Source organism: Oncorhynchus nerka, linkage group LG1, assembly GCF_034236695.1.
Source record: "Oncorhynchus nerka isolate Pitt River linkage group LG1, Oner_Uvic_2.0, whole genome shotgun sequence".
NCBI classification, from domain to species: Eukaryota; Metazoa; Chordata; class Actinopteri; order Salmoniformes; family Salmonidae; genus Oncorhynchus; species Oncorhynchus nerka.
In genome coordinates, this window is record NC_088396.1 from 27,818,458 (window position 1) to 27,838,286 (window position 19,829).

Here is a 19,829-nt window from a genome sequence, read left to right on the forward strand (position 1 = left end):
AATGGTGTTGTCTCAGGCCACTGAGCTGGCTGTGTTCCTGTATGAGGATGCAGCTCTGGTCTACCTGCCTCTGGTGGAGAAAGGACTGGCTGGCACTACAGCAAAAGTCAAAAGGTGGGTTTGACACTCACTTAGGAGTGCTTTTCAAAGAAAGTTTAACATGTGAACACTGCTCAGCTTGCTAGCTTGAACAATGTCAAGTCTTTCTGTAGTCTGGGTATGAAATCCAGTATATCTCACTTTTCTCCTTTGACCTCGCCAGAGTAATGAAGAACGTGTCCACATCACAGGCATTTCCTGTTTGTTGTGCATTGAGATTTATGCTGCCAAAAAGATGAAGTACTTTGTGAAACATTTTATTTAAAGTTCTTTTTTTTTTTTTTAGCAGAATGTGTAAAAAGGGCAGACCACTTTTCTAAATATTTTACATCTGAAATACTGTCTGTATGAAGGGTACAGAAGTATTAGTTTAGTTTTTAAACTTCTTCACTGTTTTACTCTTAAAAACAATACCCGAATGTACTCACTGATTTGATTAAACATTTATTTTACCAAAAAAATACAATCAACTAAGAAAATAAATATGGATTAGACATTTTTTTACAAGTCACTCATCACTACATTCAACTCAAACATACTAAAAACCTATGTCAAACAACTCTCACCCCAACAGAAATGTTCAACTGTGCTTCAGCTTTAGTTTCCATGACGATACCTCATATTGCGTAAACAATCCTAGGGCCTGTTGTCCATGACAATGTTACCATCCTTGTCTTTAACTCTGAGGCGTCCGGTGGGGTAGCGTGTCTCCTGTCTGCCATCGGTATAGACTGTCTTCAACGTGCCATCTGGGTACTCCCTCCTCTTATAGTCTGCTGTGTGGATCTCCTTCTGGCCTGTGTTGAACTGGATCTCCTTACTGCCATCCCTGGAGGAGAACATGAGAACAGTGGTGAAAGATACAAGACAGAAAATAAAAAACTTAAACCACACTTCACGAAAGAGGCAAAGATTGGGCACTCCTCATCAAGAGCTTTTATCTGATCAGATGCATGCTAGAGTATGTAGGTGACATATAGATAGATATATAGACAGAGGCGTGAGCTCTGTGGACTTACAAGTTAACTTGTATGATGGTCCCGTCAGTGAGGACACTCTCCTCCCTCCCATCTGGATAGAGGTTCTTGACTGTCTGGTCAGGGAATGTGATCTCCTTCCGGCCATCAGGGAAATGCTTCTCTGCAGAAAGAAATGAGGACTTACACACGTTTAAAGCAGCACAGTGATGAAGGGGATCATTTACGTTTAATAGTCAAATAACATTACTGTCAAATAAATGCAATCAAGCCTCACCAGTCTGGTTGTTGGGGAACTGCAGAACCTCGATGCCGTCAGGATAGGTGGTGTGAGTGGTCTGGGCATCCGCATAGTAGTAGATCTGTAAGAGGACTATATTAGTTGAGACACGTACACATATATCTGGGCTTCATGCAAGTCTAATATCCCATTAACACCACTGAATATGAAAGGTGTTGCCAAGGAAGGGTCACTGTCAATGACTCACCACTCTCTGGTCAGCCATGACCTGCTTGATGTCCCCGTTGAAGAAGGTGACTTTGACTGTCAGTCCGTCCGCTGACACCTCCTTCCTGGTCCCATTGGGAAAGATGATGAGTCTCCCTCCACAGGCCAGAACCCTCTCCATCTAAGACAATAACACATACCCGAGTCAATGGAAAGCACTTTGAGCTCGTGGAAAAGCACTATAAAAATCCAAAAATCCAATCAATTAGCGAGATAATAACGGCTTTGAGTGACAAACTGAATTCTGAAGTATTTTCACAGAATTTCCTCCCAATCCTTCTCGTCCCCCCTCACCTTTCCATCAGAGTGGGTGAGGATATCTTGACCTGGTTCTTGTTGCTCTTTGACCTCTGTCTCAGTCTGCAGACCTCGAGCTCTCTGTGTGTAAAGCCAGACAGTCTACATTCAGATACCGCAGCATACCTCAACAACAAAGGTGGTGTATACACACAGATCCTATTAAATTACTAATAGAGTTCTAATATGTAATTATATGGGTGTATAGCAGTGTTGAGCCATGTCATGGCAGTGCTTTCATTAAATAATCAGACTCCAGTGATTTAACTCACAGGGGACAGGTTGTTTGAGTGGTCGTGGCTCTGTGCTGGGTGGTGGCTCCTGGTCAAAGATTCTGGTCTATCCTCTGAGCTGTAACTGTGAGCGGGGCTGGGTGCTGGTGTAGGGCCTGACCTCTTCAGGATGCCCCTGATACCTCCTGTTAGACAGACAATGTAGAACAATATCTCTACCTATAACTAAATACAAAATATTTACCTCACATTGTTGAATCCATAGTAAATCTCATGATCAGTCCATATTCAGGGATGCAAACTGGTGAGGGCCCAAAAAGGTGACACTTTTTTGTTGTTGTACTGAAACATGCAAAAAAAATCCCTGCTTGTGGGAAATGCAGGTTTTACCTAATTGAACAAAGAATATGATCTACAGGATCAGCCTGTGTGTAAAATAGTGGTTAATGTGAACCTAACTCACTGCTAAAAAAATGTAAGGAGAAGCATTCCAATGTTATTTGTTGCCTAGACTTTACTGCAAATGACACTCAAGTCTTGAGAAAAAAAACAATACACTAGTATTGCTGTTAGCCATGACAGCCTTTATAATAGAATGCTTGTGACCACACACACACACATCTAAATATTGCACTTAAGTAGAACTAGAATGAAAAGAGGCATTCTATTTTTGCTCTATTATAGTGGCCACAATAGTTGACATCGATCAAGCGCGCAAGGCTACAGGTGTGCAAAAATAACATTCACTGAGTAAAAAAAATGTACTAATCCCCCCTCACTCACAAGTGTTACTGTCAAGTTCAACACAACAAGAGCAATATCTTTGGGCTACACTGCACATTATTACATTGTACACTTTCTGCCTGTGGACATCTATTCTACAATGTGCCAGCAGAGCATGATATCAATTATGCCAACAAAGGGTCTCTTTCAGGCAGAGAGTACACCTGGCATACCCCTTTTTATCCACTATATTGAGAGAGGGAGTGTGTGGCATTTCTTTCACCTCTATAGTGGCATCCAGCTTAAACCAGGCCCAACGCTAGCTATACTTAACTGTTTAACAATCAATGCCTCATTTTCACTTAATTCTGTCATTCTGAAAATTAACTTAGTGTTCTGTAGAGGGAAAATAGTTCACAGTAGTTAGTTCGTTAGCTAGTTAACATTTCACACAGATTGCCAGTAAGCAACTAACGCATTAGTTGAGGAACGGCAGGGAGTTGTATAATGTTGCCAGTTAACACTATAGCAAATTGGTTACGTTAGGTTACTAACGTTTGCTCATCTGATGTTGTGACATTAGCTAGCAAACGTTAGTTGTCTAACTTTATTAACCAGCTAATTTTCACCCCAAACTCAATTATTTGATCAGTTAAGTTGGCTAATGTTGCTCAACATTTCTCTGGCAAGCTATAACAGATAATTTGATGCAGCTAGCAAGACACTTAACAATACTTGTTCCACCACACTTTCTCCATCACCTCAAACCAAATGCCAGTTATCGGTTACAGCTGATTAAGTAAGCTTCATCACCTTCTCACCTACCTCCGTGGTCAGGCTTCTCACCTACCTCCGTGGTCAGGCTTCTCACCTCTCTTCGTTAATGTTCAGGGGACGCGCTACTGTAAATTAACTGGCAAACTGCCTTTCTATGCCTCTTTCCAGAGCGTGCACGCACTGATGCTGTAACTAGCAAATTGGTTGTCCTTTCTCTCTACAGTCACGTGCTGCATTATGTTATGTGAAAGGTTGGCTGAGCCTTGGATACAGCCAGTATTGCTCAAAACACGCATCACTCGTTCGGATACAGCCAGTAGTCATCCAAAGCCCCCCCACACACACAAACTGTTCTCATCAGACCTACAGGAATGTCACCTATTTTGGATTCAAAATGGCAAAATTTCGCAGAAAGGTGACTAGTTTGCATCCCTGATAATGCAGCTACCTTCCTTGTACCTTGAGTGGTGGGGCTGTGTCCTGATGGGCTGCCTTTAGAGGAGATGTTGCTCTGTGGTTGGCTGCTCCTCACCGTGTCAGGAGGACTCTGAACAAACAAATACACACTGCGTTAGGGTTGTGATCCTGAGTCCGGCACAGGACAGAGAATTTAACCACAGCCAGAACACAAACAAACTGGAAAAATCACAAGAAAGTGGTAGTAGTGAATTTGTAAACTCACTGCCAATTTGAGGCACCTGGCTTCAAGAGCAATGTAACTGTCCAACGGCCTGGGTCCCTCCCTCCCCCTCTCCTTCTCCCTCCTGTCGTTCTCTCTTTCGCTGTCTGTCCCAATCTTCCTCCAGGTGCTGAGGCGTAGTTTCTCCATGGTGCGGACCTCGTCTTTCAGGTTGCTGTTGTCTGAGCTCAGGGAGTCTATCTGCTGCCGGAGACGGTTATGTGTGTTGGACCAGCGGCTCTCTCTCCGCTTCAACTCCTCCTGCAGGAAACTCAGCTGCTTCTTCATGGCCTGAGGGTGACAGGGCAGGGTTAATGGGGGTTATAAGACCTCTTCAAAATAAAGGGGGAAAGTGTCTCACCTGGATCTCGTCACGCTCCCTCTTGTCTGGTATGGCTCTGGCGGCAGAGGCATGCCTCTCAAACACCTTGCGTTCCTTCTGCAGCTTCTTGGTCTCCTCCCTCTTGAACTCCTCAAACTTGGCCAGCTCCTCAGCCTTGCGCTGCTCAAACTCTGCACACTCCTTCCTGGAATAGAGACAAAATCTGTTTGTCAGACACTTTTATACCCTAGATGAATCCATTTAATATACATTTTGTAACAATGCTTTGTATATAACCATAGATGGGTGGGTTGTTTAGCAACAAAACGCAGAAAAGAAACGAGGTTGGCTAAAGCCCTATTTGGACAGGATTACTTTTACTGGCGGTCGGATAATGTAATTATGTGCACAAGCAAAAAAACACCACTCCAAATGTTTCCTCCAAATATTCATTGAAAATGTAAATACATTTGCACAATGAGTCTCAAATACATTGTTACATTTGTTAGTTGGTTAGCTAGCTAGCTATTTGTTCTTGCAAAAAGAGTCAAAGCACCTCAAAACAAGATATTGTATCAATAACAAGATGCAACGAGGTGAAACAAGCCACCTACGATTCCCCATATGGCTGCCTCTTGTCGTTGTTGCTATCTATCTGACCTTCCAGAATCATAAAACCACACAGCGTTCTGCCTCTGCGATGTGTGCGCATTGTTTTTGTGAAGTTGTCAGGCAATCCGTCTATTGAGGGAAACCCTGCCCATTCCAGTTCAGACTAAATGCTTGTTACCGGAGTTTCTCCTGGTTCTTTTCGTTCTCCTGTCTGAGTCTGGCCAAGGTAGCATTCTCTGTCCTGAAACGTTCAATCTCCAGCTCCAGCTCCACCAGCCTCTCCCTCAGCTGCCTGGACTGCTGCTGGCCTGACCACACACAATACAAAATAGTTTTATGCTGGTGCTACCAACTTTAGAGAAAAAGTCAGAGCCCTGCTGTTGACGTACTCCATTGAGTTAAGAGTGTATGCACGGTCTCACCTGATCCGTCCTCAGTCTTTCTAGGTTCTGGTGGAGAAGGGGCCTGGGTTTTGGGCTTTAGCGAGGGGAACAGCCTGGCCATGAGCTGGGAAGCGGGAGGAGGATCTGGCTCCTGGTTGGCTGCTGTGATAACAGACATCCTCTCCAGCTCCGTCCCTTTGGCCACAGCCACCTTTCTCTTCAGTGTCCTCTCTGAGGGTGAAATGTCATTCACTGTTGCTGTGGAAGTGTGTCGGTTTCCTGTTGCAGCGCCTCTTGTTCTGCTGTCGTCCTCAACGATGCTGCCAGCCTCCTCCAGGTCGTTCCAGGTGTCATCATCATCAAACACCAACAGACCCTCGTGGTCCCCATTTTCTCTGTCCTCCAAAAGGGTGGAGTCGTCAAGGTCACTCTGCCCGCCCTCCTCTGCCTGGCTTGAGCCTCCCTCTCTGTCCTGATATGACCTCTTGTCGTATGGAGGGTTGGATGCAGGGAGCGGGTTTTCCCAGAGGTTGCTGGAAACTGTAGTCTGGTATGACGGTCGAGCTACTTCCTCCCGATCCCCGAATTCAGAGCTGCTGCGGAACAAGATGTCAGAGATTTCCTCATGTTTGCCGTCGCTCACTTCATCTTCTTCCTCCTCATCAGTGGCTTTGCCGTTTTCCCTCATTACCCTCTTTGCCCTCACAGCAGATACTCCTGGTGATTCAGATGAGCTGGTCCCTGTGCCTTGGCCACTTCTACTGGTGCCCCGGCTGTGAACCCCTTTAGGCAGCGAGGGGGATTTGATGGGCGTGGAGGAGAGGCGTCGCGGACGGCTCCCCCTGCTGCCCTGAAGGGGATGTTGCTGGTCCAGCTGCAGCACCTGTAGGTTTATATTTAAATGTATTAAGTTTTCCAGAGGAAAGGTCCTACAGACAGTGAGTCACATGGCTTGCTATATAATATAAAGAAGTCTGACAGGCAGAGGCATTCAGTTACTGTTCGATTGAACTTTAGAATGGGCAAAACGAGTGACATAAGCAACTTTGAGCGTGGTATGATCATCGGTGCCAGGCGTGCCAGTTCCAGTATCTCACAAACATCCGGCCTCCTGGGCGATTCACGCACAACAGTGTCTAGGGATTACAGAGAATGGTGCGACAAACAAAACATCAGTCAGCGGCATTCCTGTGGATGACAACAGCTTGTTGATGAGAGGTCGAATGAGAATGGCAAGAATCGTGCACGCTAACAGGTGGGCCACAAACAGGCAAATAACGGCGCAGTACAACAGTGTGCAGAACGGCATCTCGGAACACACAACTTGTCGGTCCTTGTCATGGATGGGCTATTGCAGCAGATGACCACACCGGGTTCCACTCCTATCAGCTAAAAACAAGAAGCGGCTCCAGTAGGCACGAGATAACAAACACTGGACAATTGAAGAGTGGAAAACATTGCCTGGTCCGTTGAATCATGCTGATGGCTGAATCAGGATTTGGTGTAAGCAGCATGAGTCCATGGCCCCATCCTGCCTGGTGTCAACTAGAGGTCGACATTTTATAATTTTTCACCTCGATAGCGATTATTGGAGGACCAAAACAAAGCAGATACCGATTAATTGGCAGGGTATATATATATATATATATTTTTTTTTTGTTGTTGTTGTAATAATGACAATTACAACAATACTGAATGAACAATGAACACTTATTTTAACTTAATACATAGAAATAAAATCAATTGAGTCTCAAATAAATAATGAAACATGTTCAATTTGGTTTAAATAATGCAAAAACAAAGTGTTGGAGAAGAAAGTAAAAGTGCAATATGTGCCATGTAAAAAAGCTAATGTTTAAGTTCCTTGCTCAGAACATGAGAACATATGAAAGCTGGTGGTTCCTTTTAACATGAGTCTTCAATATTCCCAGGTAAGAAGTTTTAGGTTGTAGCTATTTTAGGACTATTTCTCTCTATACCATTTGTATTTCATATACCTTTGACTATTGGATGTTCTAATAGGTACTTTGGTATTGCCAGCCTAGTTGATAGGCTTGAAGTCATAAACAGCGCATTGCTTGAAGCACAGCGAAGAGCTGCTGGCAAACGCAAGAAAGTGCTGTTTGAATGAATGCTTACGAGCCTGCTGCTGCCTACCACCGATCAGTCAGACTGCTCTATCAAATCATAGGCTTAATTATAATAATACAAATATGAGCCTGAGGTTATTAATATGGTTAAATCCGGAAACGATCATTTCGAAAACGTTTATTCTTTCAGTGAAATACGGAACCGTTACATATTTTATCTAACAGGTGGCATCCATAAGTCTAAATATTGCACAACCTTCAATGTTAAGTCATAATTACGTAAAATTCTGGCAAATTAGTTCGCAACGAGCCAGGTGGCCCAAACTGTTGCATATACCATGACTCTGTGTGCAACGAACTCAAGAGAAGTGACACAATTTCCCTTGTTAAAAGAAATTCATGTTAGCAGGCAATATTAACTAAATATGCAGGTTTAAAAATATATACTTGTGTATTGATTTTAAGAAAGGCTGGTTTATGTTTAGGTACACATTGGTGCAACGACAGTGCTTTTTTTCACAAATGCGCTTGTTAAATCACCCGTTTGGCGAAGTAGGCTATGATTCAATGATAAATGAACAGGCACCACATCGATTATATGCAACGCAGGACAAGCTAGATAAACTAGTAATATCATCAACCATGTGTAGTTAACTAGTGATTATGTTAAGATTGATTGTTTTATAAGACATGTTTAATGCTAGCTAGCACCTTATCTTGGCTCCTTGCTGCACTCGCATAACAGGTAGTCAGCCTGCCACGCAGTCTCCCCGTGGAGTGCAATGTAATCAGCCATGATCGGTGTCCAAAAATGCTGATTACCAATTGTTATGAAAACTTGAAATCGGCCCTAATTAATCGGCCATTCCGATTAATCAGTCGACCTCTAGTGTCAACAGTACAGGCTGGTGGTGTAATGGTGTGGGGGATGTTTTCCTGGCACACATTAGGTCCCTTGATACCAATTGAGCAACGTTTCCAAGAATTCAGCCTGTTCTGGAGGCAAAGTGGGGTCCGCCCAGTACCTAAAACTGGCCACTGAGTGCATGTGAAACATACATAAAATGTTATGCAATTTATTATAAAAAAAGACAGGTAAAAAAACATCACAAACCTTCATGACAAAGGATGAGTTGGAGGAGAAGGAGAGTTCCTCGGCTGCCTGCTCCAGCAGCTCAAACTCCCCCAGCTCCACACTCTCCTTCTGACGGTCACAGTCCCAGTGCTGCAGCTTCTCCTGGAATGACAGCTCAAAGGAATACTCCGGAACACCTGATTTTCCCTCTGCTGCTCCATCCGGTCTCGATGGACCACTTCCATTCCTCTGCAGTGCTCCAGTCCTCTCCTCAAGCCCAAACTGTTTAGTTACAGCTGCAGGAGTTCTACTCACAGGTTGAGAAGTCCCGCCCACCTTGTTACTAATCACCTCCATTGGCCTTAGACAGTTAGTAATCTCAATGTTCTGTCTCTGATGACTGCCCAGGACTCTGGGCCTCACTGCGGCCAGCTTGTCTGTCTTGCCTTCTGGTCTGACACTGTCCAGAAGAGGTGAGTACGGGTCTCTTGGTCTGTTCTCCTTGTTGAGCACAGCAGTCTTGCGCTGTACGGGGGGGCGCTGACTGACCTTCTGGGTGGGCTCTGAGGTCCAACGGGTGCTGACCTTGGCTTGGGGATCTTTTTGGGGTCCCCCTCTGTTGGGCATAGGGGCTTTGCTTCGGTTGGTAAATCTGGAGAGGCCCTCCCCTCGCCTCAGGAAGGCTCTCTTGGTATTAGCTTTCGGACTGGCGCCCTCAGCTGCCTCTGGGCTCTGTTGGAGAGACAGCTTAGCATTAGCAATGTTCCATGCAAAACAAAGGGAATGGTACTGCAGCTCCAAAGACCACCATACCTTAATCAAACTCAACTTGTCATTTGGTTGAGCTACCATTTTATTTGATCTACAGCCCATTTTTTAGTGTAGTGTAGCAAAAATAGGGTTGGTCTCTGACCTGCTGCTGCTGGGTGGTCTTCAGTCTCTGTTCCTCCAGTCTCAGCTGTTCCTCCAGGAGCGCCTCAAAGGTCTGCTTCTGCCCCCCTATCCCTGGTTTAATGGGTCTGGAGATGACCATAGACACGGGAGCACACAGCCAAATCAATGATTTGTATTCTATGCTGTCAGTTAACTGAAAATAGTGAAATAAATCATGTTTAGACATCTCAAATATGAAGTTAAACATGTACCTGTCCTGTGAATCTAGTTCACAGTCATCTCCTCTGTATGCTTTGTAGTCTTCAGTCATGGAGGGAGCAGAATGGGAAGATAATGTGACTTCCTCATTCTCATCACCACCCCTATCATCAGCATCCCCATTCAGCTGATGACATTTGTGTGGATTGCTCCATGCTTCTGTCCCTGTTTGAGTACAACAGAGGTTAAGTCAATCATGTAAAAGCCCCTTTAAATGCGTTTAGGCACCGGAGCACTTTTCCTACCCAGTGTTTGGTCCTTTTCCTGCTCCTGGCCCCTTGGAGGCTGCTGGAATGTAGGCCCCCGTCTCCAGAGCTGGGAAGACGCAGGCCCTTGTGGGGGGCCTATAGGGAAACTCTTGGCTGCTGGGGGTCTGTGAGAGAGGGGGTAGCCCCCCAATAGAGTGTTCTCTCCCCAGTCTGCTCCCGTCAACTTGGAGATCTCTATGTAATCTGTGAGAAATCACACAGGTCTTGTCTAAATCAGGGGTGTCAAATTCAATAACTGGAGCTACCTGCTCCATACAGCCTGCTGAGCAATAACATGGCAATAACACAGTGAGCGGAGTGTGTTTTTCAGTACCTGCTCCATCCTGCTGAGCCACATGCACCATGCCCAGTAACCTTTGTTGCTCCTCCTGGAGACTGACAAGTTCCTCTAGCTGGTGGGCTTTCAGCTGCTCCTGCATGTGCTGCTGCCACTGCCTCAGCTGTAACACAGCACATACAGTACCCATAAGCACCGCTACAACATTAGACGTAGGCCTACCTATCTGGAAGTGACAAGCTATTCCAAACAGTCATGACCTCAAATATTTGATGAAGCCATTCAATACTGGTTTCTTACCCGTTCGAGTTTGAGCATTAGGGGTAGGTCCTGAGACTGATCTACAAACTTCTCCATCTCTCCAGGTAATGTCAACCCTTGAGACGCCACTGTCTGCAGTCCAGCAAATTGTCTGTCAGACAAAGTCCTATCCACTGGTAGCTGATTCTGTTTGCTCAATTCTGTCCCGGACTCAGCATCATGGACGAGGGAACTGATACTGAGGCAACTGCTGCTACTGGAGACCGGGAGGGGAACAAACTGAGAGGCGAAGGAGTCATTCACATCCCGGGATCTCCAGACAGAGCTGTGTCGAAGAGACTCAGCCAGGTCCGGGGAGGGGTTCAGGATAACCCCGGCACAGGAGTTGCTCGCCATCCATCGGTCAAGGAACTTTGTTTGGGACTGCTGAGCCTGCAGCCCAGCTGGAGATGACGTGACCTGCTCTTCAGACAGGGCTAATCCTAGATTAGAGCAGATTTTAGAGACAGGTCAAGAGTAAAACAGTGTGACCCATTCAGCATGCCAGATCAAGTGCCTGGTTACCTAATTTAGCTAATTATACCACGTCACAGTGTGGTTATGCTTTGCCTACAGAAATGTACAGTTTAAAAGGACAGTTGTTAGCAACAGTTTAATACCTGTACTGTAGTTTGCTAACAGTGCATTTCCACATCATGACCATTTACAGAGTAACGTTAGTCACAAGAAGTTGTACATCCCTGAATAGTAAAGTACCTGTAACTAGCTAGTAATATGACATATTGTCAAATAATGACATAGTTTATAGTGTTAAACTACTCAAAAACAGCTTCGTTAGCAGGCAAACGTTACCAGTCATTGTATTGACAACGCCTTGGTTTGGCTAACTAACGTTAACTAGTTGCAAACTAGCAATCTTGCAACAAAGTTTTACCATTGCAGGAGAGTAAGACAAAAGTTGTGCTTTGATATTATAATGATAGACACATAGCTAACATACATAACGTACCTTGTTTACAGACAACGAATTTACGTATTCAATGTATTTTCAGTGTTTGAAGACAACAAATGGGAGATTCGAAGTATACCGCCATCCCAAAACAAAGCCCGCGAGGGAGAAAAATAGGACACGTTGCATTTTGGGTAATGTAGTACATGGCGTTGAAATCCAAGACCAGGAAGTGGTTTTCAAACAATTGCCATTCGTCAATAGGGCATTTCAAGACGTTCAAATGCATTTCTGGAGGATGTACTGGAGTCCCAACTAGCAGTCCAAACACTTAAAAGACCCTCAGCCCTCAAACTACGTGGACACTTCTGATGACGTCCCATGACGTCTGACGAGTATACGCTTGCATGGCAAGGGGCGAGGGAGGAAGGAATTAATTTTAAATGGACCGCCCTTACCCGGAAATTCGTCACTCGTTCATCCCGTGATGATTGTGTTTTCAGCTTCTTTTTTTCCTGCTGCTCTTCCTTCTGTGTGTTTTGCGCCACAGACTCTGGGTCAGTTGTATCTGTCTTAACCTGCCGTTCTCTTTGTATCTAATTCAAAGACACTGGATCAGTCAGAGCAGCAGGGGGATGGGATCTCCCTCTCCCTGGAGGAGCATCTCAATGCCCTGTGCCTCCTCCGATCCCTCGGCCCGACCCCAAAGCAACTGTGTACTCAACTGGAGCAGATTCTCCTCCGATCTTTTCCAGGACACCCACGAGAGCACCAAAGTGATGTCAACCGCCCTCTACACCCAGTCTGTCATGGAAAGAGCAGGTGTTCTTAATATTTTGTATACTCTTGTATGTTTTACATATATTGGATTTGCAAAAAGTCAGATTAAATTTTAACCCCAGGATTATGTCATCATGGTAACCAATTTTCAACAGAGAAACCTTGTACTGCAAACCTACAAAGCATTACATGGACTTGCTCCTACCTATCTCGCCGATTTGGTCCTGCCTTAAGTACCTACACTACCGTTCAAAAGTTAGGGGTCAGTTAGAAATGTCCTTATTTTTTAAAGAAAATCACCTTTTTGTCCATTAAAATAACATCAAATTGATCAGAAAATATATCAGCAACCATCACTCCTTTGTTCCAATGGCACATTGTGTTACCTAATCCAAGTTTATCATTTTAAAAGGCTAATTGATCATTGGAAAACCCTTTTGCAATTATGTTAGCACAGCTGAAAACTGTTGCTCTGATTAAAGAAGCAATTAAACTGGCCTTCTTTAGACTTGAGTATCTGGAGCATCAGCATTTGTGGGTTCGATTACAGGCTCAAAATGGCCAGAAACAAAGACCTTTCTTCTGAAACTCGTCAGTCTATTCTTGTTCTGATAAATTAAGGCTATTTCATGCAAGAAATTGAGAAGAAACTGAAGATCTCGTACAACGCTGTGTACTACTCCCTTCACAGAACAGTGCAAACTGGCTCTAACCAGAATAGAAAGAGGAGTGGGAGGCCCCGGTGCACAACTGAGTAAGAGGACTAGTACATTAGTGTCTTCACAAGTCCTCAACTGGCAGCCTCATTAAATAGTACCCACACAACACCAGTCTCAACGTCAACAGTGACTTCTAGGCAGAGTTCCTCTGTCTAGTGTCTATGTTATTTTGCCCATCTGAATATTTTATTTTTATTGGCCAGTCTGAGATATGGCTTTTTCTTTGTAACTCTGCCTAGAAGGCCAGAATCCCGGAGTTGCCTCTTCACTTTTGACGTTAAGACTGGTTTTTGCGGGTATTAAGTGTATGTTGTGTAGTACGATGTTAGTAGCCCATGTGCCTCTCCCTGGTAATTTGGTCTATTTGCCCCTCTTAATTTCGCCTACTGTTCTGAGTTGGTGGTGGACATGTAGCCTATAATCTGTTTTAGAGAAATGTAATCATTGAATATTGTAAGAGCTTTCATTGTCAGCTTATAAGCCCCCTTTATTTATCCTACGGTTCTGACTTGGTGTACAGGGAGAACACTGTAAGAATGGCCCATGTTCTGATTTCTGTGTCCCTATACATTTCAAAAGTGCTAAACAAATTGTTATCTTGACTACGTCCATCCTAGGTCGCTTATTAATATGTACATTGAAATTACGAATGACCTCTTATCCGCTTGTCGTCCCCTTATGCCATAGTTTGTGCATCTCAATTGTCATTAGAAACCGTGTTTGTTTAAGCACGTCAGCCATATCAGCTATGTTTTTTTTAAAGGCAGTAAATGAGGCTGAATTAACTGTTTTGCCGCCAGACAAGGCTCCGCTGATAGCCAGGTGTAGCAGCGGTAAGCTGTTGGGACTGCTGTTGGGACAAATCTATGTAGGCCCTAACAGTTTGTGGGCACTGTTTGTCACCGTTATAGTGCAATTGCTGTATTGTTTAGTGTTGTGTTGTGTTGTTTTGTGGCTTTGCTGGCATGCATACATATTTTGTTGCCCCACCAAGATTTACATGCTAAAATTGCCACTGATCACATGCAAGAGCAAGTAATGGTCAGTCACATGAATGAAGCAAACGTTAATGATGAATTAATTATGAATAAGCTAAATGATGCAATTATAACTTGTCTGTATATAATAAATTTAACGGGACTGCCCCGAAAGAGCTCCTGATTGACATGTGCACTTGGTGCATTGAGTTGGTTGGAACCAGTCCAGCGTGCTAATAATAAATAATGATTCATATTCATATTTAATATTGACTTTGAGTGTCCCTGTGTAGAATTTCCACAACAATGGATTCACTGCTATCAAAGTAATTTCAAAGAGTAGGTTTATCAGAGCAAATGAAGCGTAACCATATTTTATGAATTATATACAGTTCATTCAGAAAGTATTCATACCTCTTGACTGTTGAAGAAGAATGGGAGAAACTCTCCCAAATACAGGTCTGCCTGAATTCAATACATTTTTTCTCACCCATCTACAGTACACACAAATATCCCATAATGACAAACTGAAAACATGATTTTAGACATTTTTGCAAATGTATTGAAAATGAAATATAGAAATATCTCATTTATACGGAACAAAAATATAAATGCAACATGTAAAGTGTTGGTCCCATGTTTCATGTGCTGAAGTAAAATGTCCCTGAAATGTTCCATACATACAAAAAGCTTATCTCATTTTGTGCACATTTTTCTTTACCATCCTAGAGTGAGCATTTTTCCTTTGCCAAGATAATCCATCCATCTGACAGGTGTGGCATATAAAGAAGCTGATTAAACAGAATGATCATTACACTGGTACACCTTGTGCTGGGGACAATAAAAGGCTACTCTAAAATTAGCAATTTTGTCACACAACACCACACCACAGATGTCACAAGTTTTGAGGGTTTGCACAATTGGCATGTTGACTGCAGGAATGTCCACCAGATCTGTTGCTAGTAAATTTCATGTTAATTTCTTTACCAATGTCGTTTTAGAGAATTTGGCAGTACGTCTAACTGGCCTCACAATCGTAGACCACGCCAGCCCAGGACCTCCACATCCGGCTTCTTTACCTGCGGGATCGTCTGAGACTGTGGGTTTGTACAACCAAAGAATTTCTGCACATACTGTCAGAAACCGTCTCTGGTATGCAACTTCAGTGGGCCAAGGCTCACCTTCGATGGCCACTGGCACGCTGAATAAGTGCTCTTCACGGAGGAATCATAATTTCAACTGTACTGAGCAGATGGCAGACAACGTGTATGGTGTTGTGTGAGCAAGTGTTTTACTGATGTCAACGTTGTGAACAGAGTGCCCCATGGTGGCGGTGGGGTTATGGTATGGGCAGGCATATGTTACAGACAATGAACACAATTGCATTTTATTTATGGCAATTTGAATGCACAAAGACACCGTGATGAGATCCTGAGGCCCATTGTCGTGCCATTGATCCGCCACCATCACCGCAAATGGTGGTCATACCAGATACTGACTTGACTGGTTTTCATGCCCTCGCCCCTACCTTTTTTCAAAGGTATCTGTGACCAACAGATGTATATCTGTGTTCCCAGTCATGTGAAATCCATAGATTAGGGCCTAATACATTTATTTAAATTGATTGATTTCCTTATGAACTGTAATTTAGTCAAATCTTTGAAATTGTTGCGTTTATATTTTTGTTCAGTGTGTATATACTATATAGTACCAGTCAACTTTGGACACACCTACTCATATTTCTCTTTATTTTTATTATTTTCTACATTGTAGAATAATAGTGAAGACATCAAAGCTATGAAATAACACATGGAATCATGTAGTAATTAAAAAAGTGTTAAACAAATCTAAATACAGTTGAAGTCGGAAGTTTACATACACTTAAGTTGGAGTTTTTCAACCACTCCACAAATTTCTTGTTAACAAACTATAGTTTTGGCAAGTCGGTTACTTTGTGCATGACACAAGTCATTTTTCCAACAATTGTTTAGACAGATTATTTCACTTAATCACTGTGTCACAATTCAAGTGGGTCAGAAGTTTACATACACTAAGTTGACTATGCCTTTAAACAGCTTGGAAAATTCCAGAAAATTATGTCATGGCTTTAGAAGCTTCTGATAGGCGAATTGACATCATTTGAGTCAATTGGAGGTGCACCTGTGGATGTATTTCAAGGCCTACCTTCAAACTCAGTGCCTCTTTGCTTGACTTCATGGGAAAATAAAAACAATATCAGCCAAGACCCCCACAAGTCTAGTTCATCCTTGGGAGCAATTTCCAAATGCCTGGAGGTACCACGTTCATCTGTACAAACAATAGTATGCAAGTATAAACACCATGGGTCCATGCATCCGTCATACCGCTCAGGAAGGAGACGCGTTCTTTCTCCTAGAGATGAACGTACTTTGGTGTGAAAAGTGCAAATCAATCCCAGAACAACAGCAAAGGACCTTGTGAAGATGCTGGAGGAAACGGGTACAAAAGTATCTATATCCACAGTAAAATGAGTCCTATATCGACATAACCTGAAAGGCCACCCAGCAAGGAAGAAGCCACTGCTCCAAAACCCCCATTTAAAAAAAAGCCAGTCTACGGTTTGCAACTGCATATGGGGACACAGCTTGTACTTTTTGGAGAAATGTCCTCTGGTCTGATGAAACAAAAATATAACTATTTGGCCATAATGACCGTCGTTATGCTTGGAGGAAAAAGGGGGATGCTTTCAAGCCGAAGAACACCATCCCAACCGTGAAGCACGGGTGTGGCAGCATCATGATGTGAGGGTGCTTTGCTGCAGGAGGGACTGGTGCACTTCACAAAATAGATGGCATCATGAGGATGGAAAATTATGGGGATAAATTGAAGCAACATCTCAAGACATCAGTCAGGAAGTTAAAGCTTGGTCATAAATGGGTCTTCCAAATGGACAATGACCCCAAGCATACTTCCAAAGTTGTGGCAAAATGGCTTAAGAACAAGAAAGTCAAGGTATTGGAGTGGCCATCACAAAGCCCTGACCTCAATCCACTCTGTCAGGTGGAATGGGCCAAAATTCACCAAACTTATTGTGGGAAGCTTCATCCTCCAGCATGACCAGTTTGGCGGTGGGTCAGTCATGGTGTGGGGTGGCATTTCTTTGGGGGGCTGCACAGCCCTCCATGTGCTCGCCAGAGGTAGCCTGACTGCCATTAGGTACCGAGATGAGATCCTCAGACCCCTTGTGAGACCATATGCTGGTGCGGTTGGCCCTGGGTTCCTTCTAATGCAAGACAATGCTAGACCTCATGTGGCTGGAGTGTGTCAGCAGTTCCTGCAAGAGGAAGGCATTGATGCTATGGACTGGCCCGCCCGTTCCCCAGACCTGAATCCAATTGAGCACATCTGGGACATCATGTCTCGCTCCATCCACCAACGCCACGTTGCACCACAGACTGTCCAGGAGTTGGCGGATGCTTTAGTCCAGGTCTGGGAGGAGATCCCTCAGGAGACCATCCGCCACCTCATCAGGAGCATGCCCAGGCGTTGTAGGGAGGTCATACAGGCACGTGGAGGCCACACACACTACTGAGCCTCATTTTGACTTGTTTTAAGGACATTACATCAAAGTTGGATCAGCCTGTAGTGTGGTTTTCCACTTTAATTTTGAGTGTCACTCCAAATCCAGACCTCCATGGGTTGATAAATTTGATTTCCATTGATAATTTTTGTGTGATTTTGTTGTCAGCACATTCAACTATGTAAAGAAAAAAGTATTTAATAAGAATATTTAATTAATTCAGATCTAGGATGTGTTATTTTAGTGTTCCCTTTTATTTTTTTGAGCAGTGTATATATATTTCCTGAGTAATCTGAATATTTTGTTCCTATATTTGAAATGCACTGTAACTTTGCCTGTTCCTGAAAAGTACAGGCATCTACTAGGTGCTGCTATAATGCCTTTTTAAACCCATTTAAAATCAAATTTATTCAACACCAAAATATCTAACAGACCAAGAATGAAGACAACTGTTTATCAAGTGCCACACTTTTCTTAATTTGTGCCCTTGAAAACTAAACTCAGAATCAAACTGAAAAACATTTTGAAATTCAGGAAGAAATGTGTTAAGTATCAAAGAAAATGTCAAAGTGGAATTTCATGTTTTTATTAACGCCATCATTTCTCAAGTGCAAGATGCGTTATGGTATGCTTAGATAAGTTAATGAAGTGCCAAATGAAAATAAAGAGCTATACAAGGTACAATTAAAATATTCATAAATCATAAGGAGTTATCCTTAGGCATTAGATACTCATGTATGAAGAAAGCTGTACAAGGCAAGACATAAAAAACACCAAGAAGAATTATGCAAATATAAATCAGGTAAATGTGCATATGAAGAGAACTGTGCAAGACAAAAAAAAACACCAAGAGTAATGCTTAGATAATAACGTAGAGCTAACAGAGAGATCTTTACAAGGCATAAAATATAAGAACTATTTCAAAACAAAGTATTAGCCCAGAAACCACATAGATGAACATATTTTGAGCACACAGTCTGCCTAACTGGAACTCATATACTACCCTTGGCAGCATATGTAGGAAATAGAATGCCTTCAGTTTAGGGATAACATCAGCACAGAACTTCACATCAATAACAACCAGCTCGGACAGAGCCCAGACAACAGTTTGCATATCTCCAGTCCTGTGCAGAACATGCCCAATTGCTCCTGCACGTAGTACCCACAGGCTCCATTATGTTGCCGCTGAGGAACTCCATCCACCAGCTTCACGTCAAGAAGTTTGCCAGAGACTCACACTTCACTCAGAACAGGACATTTTAATTTCTAGAAGTTCTTGAGAGTTTAACACTCCATCTGTGGGCTTGCAGAAAGACATGGCTCCTTGACACACTACTGTGCCTCTACTCTCCAAACTAAACCCACAGCTCTCCATCCATGTGTAGGCCACCTGCTCGTTTTTCTTGCCATATGTGGTTTCTGAGTTTTCATGGAACCTGGGGAAGAGATGCTCCTGCACAAAGTGGTCAGGATTTGTTGAGGTGCGCACAGGAACATTCTTTACTGAGCTTGCAGTGATCTGAAATTTAAGTGTGTCATACCATGCATAAGAGGCACTCTGTGCTTTAGTAACCTCATCCAAGCTGGCACATTTACACTCCTCCAGCTTAACATAAAAGTCATAAAATTACAAGCATTTCTGATACTGTGTTGATGCCGTGTTCACTGTGTGGCTGCTGTTGGAACATGATGACTGTTTGGTTTAGCTTTGATGCACTTGTGCAGAAGGCTCCAAGTGGAACATTGGCCCCTTCCAAACTCTTCTTAAGTACGTTGTGGGAGTGGTACGCAGGGGTTGCAGGTAGAGATGGAGAAGCGGCTGGGGTGCTGTCAGAGAACTCAAAAGATCTCGCTCAACCTTTTTGGAGCTAAATTCCACTGTGTCCCCAAATTCCACTGGCATTGCTCATCTGTACACCCCTGTCAATCCTCCATACACAGCATTCTGCACCTTCAATAAAAAATTACTGTTAGAATAGTCAATTACAGTACAGAGCACTAGTTTACATGGAGTTCACAGTTGACTAGTTTACAGTTTTGATAAGCTGATCTGTAAAAAAAAGTCTGACCATTAAGTGTCTGATCACAATTAAAAATAAAATAACATTCTA

The 19,829-nt window shown here is 43.3% G+C and overlaps 1 protein-coding gene and 1 long non-coding RNA gene across 5 annotated transcripts; one reads left to right on the forward strand and one right to left on the reverse strand.

Annotated features, from left to right (window-relative positions):
- Positions 1 to 520: 520 nt before the first annotated feature.
- On the reverse strand, positions 521 to 12,223 carry LOC115128544 (centromere protein J-like). Of its 4 annotated transcripts, none has more exons than XM_065017736.1 (18): positions 12,142 to 12,223; positions 10,774 to 11,216; positions 10,510 to 10,636; positions 10,173 to 10,379; positions 9,921 to 10,092; positions 9,689 to 9,794; positions 8,815 to 9,507; positions 5,650 to 6,493; positions 5,406 to 5,535; positions 4,655 to 4,820; positions 4,297 to 4,584; positions 4,074 to 4,161; positions 2,154 to 2,299; positions 1,879 to 1,962; positions 1,565 to 1,705; positions 1,354 to 1,438; positions 1,119 to 1,239; positions 521 to 928 (listed from the first exon to the last, which is right to left on the reverse strand). In XM_065017736.1, the coding sequence occupies exons 2-18, from the start codon at positions 11,128 to 11,130 to the stop codon at positions 736 to 738; spliced, it is 3,948 nt and encodes a 1,315-aa protein (XP_064873808.1). In that variant the 5' UTR covers positions 11,131 to 11,216; positions 12,142 to 12,223; the 3' UTR covers positions 521 to 735. The 4 variants fall into 4 exon arrangements, with proteins under 4 accessions (XP_064873808.1, XP_029514332.2, XP_029514325.2 ...); XM_029658472.2 differs by lacking the exon at positions 12,142 to 12,223 and adding an exon at positions 11,744 to 11,878 and having other exon boundaries at positions 4,297 to 4,575; XM_029658465.2 differs by lacking the exon at positions 12,142 to 12,223 and adding an exon at positions 11,744 to 11,878.
- A 193-nt stretch (positions 12,224 to 12,416) lies between these two features.
- On the forward strand, positions 12,417 to 16,011 carry LOC135571448 (uncharacterized). Its single transcript, XR_010463823.1, has 2 exons — positions 12,417 to 12,505; positions 15,161 to 16,011. It is a non-coding gene; the product is annotated as an uncharacterized LOC135571448 (long non-coding RNA).
- The last annotated feature ends 3,818 nt before the right edge of the window (positions 16,012 to 19,829 follow it).